The 9,615-nt window shown below is 44.6% G+C and overlaps 1 protein-coding gene across 1 annotated transcript; it reads left to right on the top strand.

The window, feature by feature from the left end:
- The first annotated feature begins 1,480 nt into the window (after positions 1-1,480).
- LOC115112648 (zinc finger protein 431-like) lies at positions 1,481-4,902 on the top strand. The gene is made up of 3 exons (XM_029639676.2): positions 1,481-1,558; positions 1,674-1,797; positions 1,909-4,902. The coding sequence occupies exons 1-3, from the start codon at positions 1,508-1,510 to the stop codon at positions 4,170-4,172; spliced, it is 2,439 nt and encodes an 812-aa protein (XP_029495536.1). The 5' UTR covers positions 1,481-1,507; the 3' UTR covers positions 4,173-4,902.
- The last annotated feature ends 4,713 nt before the right edge of the window (positions 4,903-9,615 follow it).

Below are 9,615 nucleotides of genomic sequence, written 5' to 3'. Positions count from 1 at the left end.
AGTTAACTAGTGATTATGATTGATTAATTGTTTTTTTATAAGATACGTTTAATGCTAGCTAGCAACTTACCTTGGCTTACTGCATTCGCGTAACAGGTAGGCTCCTCGTGGAGTGCAATGAGAGGCAGGTGGTTAGAGCGTTGGACTAGTTAACCGTAAGGTTGCAAGATTGAATCCCCCGAGCTGACAAGGTAAAAAAAATCTGTAGTTCTGCCCCTGAACAAGGCAGTTAAACCACCGTTCCTAGGCCGTCATTGAAAATAAGAATTTGTTCTTAACTAACTTGCCTAGTTAAATAAAGTTTTATTTTTTTAAATAGGCCAAATTTCCGATTGTTATGAAAACTTGAAATCATTCAGATTAATCGGTCGACCTCTACTCCAGATGAGCTTCAATGCCATACAACTCTCCTTCCGTGGCCTCCAACTGCTCTTAAATGCAAGTAAAACTAAATGCATGCTCTTCAACCGATCCCTGCCCGCACCTGCCCGCCCGTCCAGCAGTTCTGACTTAGAATATGTGGACAACTACAAATACCTAGGTGTCTGGTTAGACTGTAAACTCTCCTTCCAGACTCACATTAAGCATCTTCAATCCAAAATTAAATCTAGAATCGGCTTCCTATTTCACAACAAAGCATCTTTCACTCATGCTGCCAAACATACCCTCGTAAAACTCTCCACCCTACCGATCCTCGACTTCGGCGATGTCATTTACAAAATAGCCTCCAACACTCTACTCAACAAATTGAATGCAGTCTATCACAGTGCCATCCGTTTTGTCACCAAAGCCCCATATACTACCCACCACTGCGACCTGTATGCTCTCGTTGGCTGGCCCTCGCTTCATACTCATCGCCAAACCCACTGGCTCCAGGTCATCTACAAGTCTCTGCTAGGTAAAGCCCCACCTTATCTCAGCTCACTGGTCACCATAGCAGCACCCACCCAGAGCACGCGCTCCAGCAGGTATATCTCACTGGTCACCCCCAAAGCCAATTCCTCCTCTGGCCGCTTTCCTTCCAGCGTCTATGGTGTGAATAACCTGTGGAGACACGTTGATCTGAGCTATCTGATTGGCCAGCGGTAGGCCTATAGGTGCACCAGATTTGCTGTAGTATGCATAGTTCTACCTTCAGACTAATGAAATGGTTCAAAAAGGGAACACTTTACCTTCCCGGCGCTAGGGCTGCTGTATCAAGTGCACCTACCGTCAACAACTCAAGGCTTTATCGTTGTTGTTTTTTTACAGAAATGTTTGGTGATCGACTAAGAATGCCTTTGAGATTGACCAGTCGCTATCGACCGGTTGGTGAACATTGATCTTATTTATAAACAATGCTGACCAATGTTGACCTTTTTCCAAGGTCTCCTTTTATTCTGTTTACGGCTGTATGCTTCCATGTGAGTTGCAGATTACACTTTTTCTTATACCAAATGTGTTTTTATTTTATACTAATTTCTTATTCTCTATTAGGATGTTTTTCCTGTGGAATTTGGTCCCAAGTATGATGATTTCAAGACTTGAGAAGCTACTTCCAGTATCAAATTTTCAACAGGTACTGAAATTAGAATAATACCTTAATCAATTCAGGGAAGGATCACTATTCACAAAGTTTCGTATTGTATCTTTTGAATCATCCCTAAACCCTATCTATTTTCCTTCTGTGACAGGCTGCATTCCTGCTCAGTGATGTCCCCTCTGTTCTGGAGGAATGTGTTGAGTCCATGTCTCACCCTCAGCAGCTGAAAACCCTGCTTCAGTACCACAGAGATCTCGGCCAGCTGGACAACCATGGTAAGCATCTCTCACAGGACCCATGTAGATGCTAGCTTTTCTTCAGTAGAGGACATTAAAATGTATTCTTTATTTAACCATTGTCTTTAATTTATCCTCATCCTTTTCTAGATACTCTGTCTTCCACTGTTGGGGACTGCATTCTCTCAGCTCTCTGTCTCCCTCCTTTAGAAAGGGTGATTGCAACAGAACAAACAGAATCAGGACTGGACTCTGCAACACTGACAGAGTACACAGAGATGGAACCGGGGACAAGTATGAATGTAGTAGAAAGAGAGGAGAGGGTGGAATGTGAGAGAAACAACAAACTATCTATAGAGTTTGCTGACCCTGTGGACATGGAGGTTCATGCCGGTAATGAAGAAGAGAAGGTTGTGGGGATTGGACCAGTAAAAGATGAGACGGAAGATATTGTTGAAGAGGTGGACTCCAGGTACGAAACAGTGATGGTTATTGGGGCAGATGGGGTGGCGCAGACTTATGAAGATTTAAGTGTCAAAAGGAAGAGATCTTTCAGAAAGCCTCAAATAAAGACACATAAAGCCAGTGGAAGTCATGGAGAACAAATTACAAGCATAGACGTGTCTGATGCGATCATATCCTCCATGCTTCACAAGCCTTTAGTGAAGCTACAAAGGATTGACACTACTAACCTGATGTTGCCCTGTAGACCAGTTAGACAAAGTAAGATGAAAACATTGCTAGCACGAGAATGTAAACAAACCGAGACAGAATTGACTAAAGAAAAAACATTAAAGTGCGGTGCAGACATGAAGCGACACCAGAAAATCCACACAGGGAAGCGCCCATTTCAGTGTCTCCAGTGTAGGAAGCGCTTCCAGTGCCATTTTGATCTGACGAGACATCAGCAAAATATGTGTAAAGTAGTTGTGTCAAAACCTAAAGGTAAAAGACCAAAGCAGCTCAATGGAAATGACGAAAGACCTGAAATGTTGAACAAGTGTCATAAGAGTTACAAGGACCCGCAGAGCTTGGAGAAACCGAGACTAAAATGTGAAAAAAACTCAAAGAAAAGGCGTAGCAGATCTCCAGCTAGTAATGAGAAGGACTCTGAGATGTCCAGTGAAACAGTCCAAAAACCTGAAGGAGGGGACACAGAGTTGGCCAGTGGAACTCCTCTTGAGGCAACACCTGAGGACAGTGACTCATCCTCCACCAGTACACCCCAAGACCCATCTTACGAATCTAACCAGACTGAAAAACGCAAACAGTCAAAAGTGTGCTGCATTTGTAAAAAACTTTTGCCAAAATCTTACAGCATGCAAGTTCACATGAGATCCCACTCAGATCTGCGCCCTCACAAATGTCCTCATTGTGGGCAGATGTTCAAGAACATCAATGATATGAGAAAGCACATTGTAAAGATAGTGTGCAAGGTGCTGCGAGCTGAGTCTGAAGAGGCCCAAGTACATGCACTCACCCACAGCCCTCTCCACTGCACTGAGTGCAGTAGGATGTTTGCAGACCCAGAAAAGCTAGACAGGCATAAATTGGTGCACAAGCCCTTGAAATGCACCATGTGTGAAAACAGCTTCAATGGTGTCAAGCCACTCAAGAAACACTATCTGGATGTCCATAAATTCAGCGGGCCATTCCTCTGCACCTACTGTGAGAAAAGCTACACTGATTTAGCAGCTCTCCTCAGACACGAGAGGACTCACACCGGAGACCTCCCATACCAGTGCTCCTACTGTCCAAGGAAGTTCAACTTATCAGCGGTTGTTGTCGAACACGAGAGAATACACACAGGAGAGAAACCATGCCTTTGCTGGGAGTGTGGAAAGGGCTTTATCAACAATGCAAAACTGAAAATGCACATGCTATGTGCTCACAGAAAACCTGAAGATAAACACTTCTCCTGCTCCCAGTGTGACAAATCTTACACGTTACAAAGGACGTTACAAGGCTATGTGGCGAGACATCATGCTGGGGTGCGTTATCCATGCACATACTGCGGTAAGCTGTTTTTTAGCATGTCCTCATTGACAAGGCATGACCTGATTCACACTCAGGAGAGGCCTTTTAAATGCACAGAGTCTGAGTGCGGCAAAAGTTTCAAATCGAAATCTGAAGTGAAGGTACACATGAGATACCATACTGGAGAGCGGCCTTTTCAGTGTAAAGTCTGTGGGAAGGGTTTTACTCAAAATTGTTATATCACTCGACACATGCGAACTCATACGGGGGAGAAGCCGTATCCGTGTTCTGTCTGTGGGAGAAACTTTTCTGACTTAAGGGTACGGAAAAGACACATGATGACTCACACCGGAGAGAAGCCCTACAAATGTTTAAAATGCGAGAAAGCTTTCAGTCGGACAGAACTTTTGAAAGCACATGACAAGAAAGAACACTGAGCAAATTCAAGTCAAGATTAATATTTTAGCTTTTAAGTTTTTGCCTATAGATGTTAGTTAAATATTTTGTCCCACACACGTCTCCAACTCAATCATTGTGTTTGCAGACAAGCCCTGGAGATGAGAGCCCTGATGGAGTGGTGCCAGGAAAATAACCTCTCCCTCAACGTGAACAAAACAAAGGAGCTGATCGTGGACTTCAGGAGACAGCAGAGAGACCACGCCCCCATCCACATCGACGGGGCCGCAGTGGAAAGGGTGAAAAGCTTCACGTTCCTCTGTTTGCACATCACTGAAAACCTGAAATGGTCCATCCACACAGACAGTGTAGGGAACAAGGCGCAACAGCGCCTCTTTAACCTCAGGAGGCTGAAGAAGTTTGGCCTGGCCCCTTAGACCCTCACAATCTTCTACAGATGCACCATTGAGAGCATCCCGATGGGCTGTAGATAGGCTGACTGAACCACAATCTGGAGAGCCAAACACATCACTGGGGGCACACTGCCTGCTCTCCAGGATATCTACAGCACCCGGTGTCACAGGAAGGTCAAGAAGATCATCAAGGACCTCAGCCACCCGAGCCACGGCCTGTTCACCCCCCTACCATCTACAACAGGATTTCCCAAACTCTGTCCTCGGGACCTCAAGTGGTGCATGTTTTGGTTTTTGCCCTAGCACTACACAACTGATTCAAATAATCAGCCAATCATCAAGCTTTGATAATTTGAATCAGCTGTGTAGTGTTAAGGCAAAAACCAAAACATGCACCCCTTAGGGTCCCGAGGACCGAGTTTGGGAAATGCTGAGACAATACAGGTGCATCAAAGCTGGGACCGAGAGACTGAAATACACCTATCTTCAGGCCATCAGACTGTTAAACAGTCACCATCAGCCCGCCTCTGCCCAGTACCCTGCCCTAAACCTTAGTCACTGTTACTAGCCGGCTACCACCCGATACTCTACCCTGCACCTCAGAGACTGCTGCCCTATGTACAGTTCATAGTCATTGAACACTGGTCACTTTAATGTTTAAGTACTGTTGTACCCACTTCATATATACTATATATATATATATACTTTATATATATATATATATATATACTTTATACTAAATGTTGTGCACAAATTTGTTTACATCCCTGTTAGTGAGCATTTCTCCTTTGCCAATATAATCCATCCACCTGACCGGTGTCGCATATCAAGAATATGATTAAACAGCATGATCATAATGCAGAAGCACCTTGTGCTGGGGACAGTAAAAGGCTACTCTAAAATGTGCAGTTTTGTCACAACACAATGGCACAGATGTCTCAAGTTTTGAGGGAGTGTGTAATTGACATGCTGATTGCAGGAATGTCCACCAGAGCTGTGTCCACCAAACCATCTCCAACATCATTTGAGGGAATTTGGCGGTACGTCCAATCGGCCTCACAACCACAGACCACATGTATGTGGGCGAGCGGTTTGCTGATGTCACGTTTTGAACAGAGTGCCCCATGGTGGCGGTTGGGTTATGGTATGGGCAGGCATAAGCAATGAACACAATTGCATTTTATTGATAGAATCTCTGTGCATTCAAATTGCTGTGACGAGATCCTGAGGCCCATTGTCGTGCCATTCATCTGCCGCCATCACCTCGTTTCAGCAAGATAATGCACGGCGCAATGTCGCCAGAATTGAACAAAATTTCTGGAAGCTGAAAATGTCCCAGTTCTTCCATGGCTAGCATACACACCAGACATGTCACCCATTGAGCATGTTTGGGATGCTTTGGTTTGGCGGCTACGACAGCATGTTCCAGTTCCCGCCAATGTCCAGCAACTTCACACAGTTATTGGAGAGGGGTGGGACATTTCACAGACCACAATCAACTGCCGGATCAACTCTATGAGAAGGAGATGTGTTGCGCTGCATAAGGGGAGTGGTAGTCACAACAGATAGACTGGTTTTCTGATCCACGCCCATATCAGTATTCCCAGTCATGTGATATCCATAGATTAGGGCCCAAAATATTCATTTCAATTGACTGATGTCCTTATATGAACTGTAATGCATTCACCCACACTTCACTGAATGAAGTGGATGGGAACATGATTTTGGAACATACTGTAGCTTGTTTTTGTCAGTCAGAATAAATTGTGCATTCTGAAACGTATGATGAAAACGATATTTTCATGTCATTATTTTGGGGGGTTTGTATGTTAGATAATTGGAGAGAAAATGAGGGCAGCGTCTGTTATTGAACAGTGATTGTCAGCATCACATCACAAATGTGGCGTTCAAAGTTCAATATGTTCAGGGGTTTCTAAGATAAGGCTCTAGCGCTGTATTATATATAGGCTACTGTTAGATAGATACTAGGTAGGTATGCTGTAGTGTAGTATATTCTACAATGGAATGGGGTTTTCCGCCAGTCAGACCCAAGACATTTTGTGCTTTAATTGGTCCCTATGAGAGCCTGTTCTCATGCATATGGCCCACTTGTTTCAAATGTAAATAAAAACGATTGAATGAGAGTGAATTAAACGTCTTTAACAATAATAATGCTTACAGTAGTTAATTTGTCTATTTAGTTTGTGTAAGATCTGCGATAACTGTCTTTAATAGGTAGGCTATATTCAGAGGATAGGCCATAAAGGTTGGCTGGAGTAGACATCAATAATCATGTGCACTTGTTTTCACAGACCCTACAAAATGTGCATAGTCCAGTAGTCTGCAAGGATGACTATTCATACTCGATAGTCATCTTATAAATCATCCAATAGCGAAAAGGTATTTATATTGGCTACCTATGCCACATCAAATTATTAGCAAGTGTAAAAGGGAGTGTGCAGTGTGAGTACACTGACGGTACAGGTAAAACAGTGCCACCGACGCGGCCAGCTACCAAGGACTGTTGGCTCTCCTCCGTGGCCGACGTGAGTAAGACATGTTAACCCTCGCAAGGCTGCCAGCCCAGACAGCATCCATAGCCGCGTCCTTAGAGCATGCGCAGACCAGACCAGTGTTTACGGACATATTCAATCTCTTCCTATCCAGTCTGCTGACCCCAACGTGCTTCAAGATATCCACCGTCGTTCCTGTAACCAAGAAAGGAATGGTAACTTAACTAAATGACTATCGCCCCGTAGCACTCCTGTCATCATCAAGTGCTTTGAGTGATTCGTCAAGGATCATATCACATCTACCTTACCTGACACCCTAGAGACCCACTTTTATTTGCTTACCGCCCCAATAGATCCACAGATGATGCAATCGCCATCGCACTGCACATTGCCCTATCCCATCTGGGCAAGAGGAATATCTATGTAAAAATGCTGTTCATTGACTATAGCTCAGCATTCAACAACATAGTACTCTCCAAACTCATCATTAAGCTCGGGGGCCCTGGGTCTGAACTCCGCCCTGTGCAACTGAGTCCTGGACTTCCTGACGGGCCGCCTCCAGGTGGTGAATGTAGGAAACGACACCTCCACTTCGCTGACCCTCCAACTCAATCATCAAGTTTGCAGATGACACAACAGTAGTAGGCCTGATTACCAACAATGATAAGACAGCCTATAGTAAGGAGGTGAGGGCCCTGGGAGTGTGGTCCCAAGAAAATAACCTCTCACTCAACATCAACAAAACAAAGGAGCTGATCGTGGACTTCAGGAAACAGCAGAGGGAGAACCCCCCTATCCACATCGAAGGGACCGCAGTGGAGAATATGGAAAGCTTCAAGTTCCTTGGCATACACATCACTGACAAACTGAAATGGTCCACCCACACAGACAGTGTGGTGAAGAAGGAGCAACCTCAGGAGGCTGAAAAAATTTGGCTTGACATCTAAAACCCAAACTTTTACAGCTGCACAATTGAGAGCATCCTGTTGGGCTGTATCACTGCCTGGTATGGCAACTGCACTGCCTGCAACCTCAGGGCTCTCCAGAGGGTGGTGCAGTCTGCCCAACGCATCACCGGGGGCAAACTACCAGCCCTCCAGGACACCTGCACCACCCGATGCACAGGAAGGCCAAAAAGATCATCAAGGACAACAATCCCCAGAGCCACTGCCTTTTCACCCATGTTATCATCCAGAAGGCGAGGTCAGTACAGGTGCATCAAAGCTAGGACCGAGAAACTGAAAAACAGCTTCTATCTTTTTATTTTTTATTTTATTTCACCTTTATTTAACCAGGTAGGCTAGTTGAGAACAAGTTCTCATTTACAACTGCGACCTGGCCAAGATAAAGCACAGCAGTTCGACACATACAACAACACAGAGTTACACATGGAATAAACAAACATACAGTCAAATATACAGTAGAAAAAAAGAAAAGTCTATATACAGTGAGTGCAAATTAGGTAAGATAAGGGAGGTAAGGCAATAAATAGGCTATGGTGGTGAAGTAATTACAATATAGCAATTAAACACTGGAATGGTAGATGTGCAGAATATTAATGTGCAAGTAGAGATACTGGGGTGCAAAGGAGCAAGATAAATAAATACAGTATGGGGATGAGGTAGTTAGATGGGCTGTTTACAGATGGGCTATGTACAGGTGCAGTGATCTGTGAGCTGCTCTGACAGCTGGTGCTTAATGCTAGTAAGGGAGATATGAGTCGCCAGCTTAAGTGATTTTTGCAGTTCGTTCCAGTCATTGGCAGCAGAGAACTGGAAGGAAAGGCAGCCAAATGAGGAATTGGCTTTGGGGGTGGCAGTGAGATATACCTGCTGGAGCGCGTGCTACGGGTGGGTGCTGCTATGGTGACCAGTGAGCTGAGATAAGACGGGGCTTTACCTAGCAGAGACTTGTAGATGATCTGGAGCCAGTGGGTTTGGCGACGAGTATGAAGCGAGGGCCAACCAACGAGAGCATACAGGTCGCAGTGGTGGGTAATATATGGGGCTTTGGTGACAAAACGGATGGCACTGTGATAGACTGCATCCAATTTGTTGAGTAGAGTGTTGGAGGCTATTTTGTAAATGACATCGCCGAAGTCGAGGATCGGTAGGATGGTCAGTTTTATGATGGTATGTTTGGCAGCATTAGTGAAGGATGCTTTGTTGCGGAATAGGAAGTTGATTCTAGATTCAACTTTGAATTGGAGATGCTTAATGTGAGTCTGGAAGGACTACCTAGGATAGGATAAAGTAATCCTTCTCACCCCCCCTCTTAAAAGATTTAGATGCACTATTGTAAAGTGGCTGCTCCACTGGATGTCATAAGGTGAATGCACCAATTTGTAAGTCGCTCTGGATAAGAGCGTCTGCTAAATGACTTAAATGTAATGTAAATGAGAGTTTACAGTCTAGCCAGACATGTAGGTATTTGTAGTTGTCCACATATTCTAAGTCAGATCCGTCCAGAGTAGTGATGCTGGACGGGCAAGTGCGGGCAATGATCGGTTGAAGAGCATGCATTTAGTTTTACTTGCATTTAAGAGCAGTTGGAGGCCA

The sequence above is a fragment of the Oncorhynchus nerka genome, linkage group LG28 (assembly GCF_034236695.1).
Source record: "Oncorhynchus nerka isolate Pitt River linkage group LG28, Oner_Uvic_2.0, whole genome shotgun sequence".
NCBI lineage: Eukaryota > Metazoa > Chordata > Actinopteri > Salmoniformes > Salmonidae > Oncorhynchus > Oncorhynchus nerka.
The sequence above is the reverse complement of the archived record's forward strand: the minus strand, read 5'-3'. Positions and strand labels throughout refer to the sequence as shown.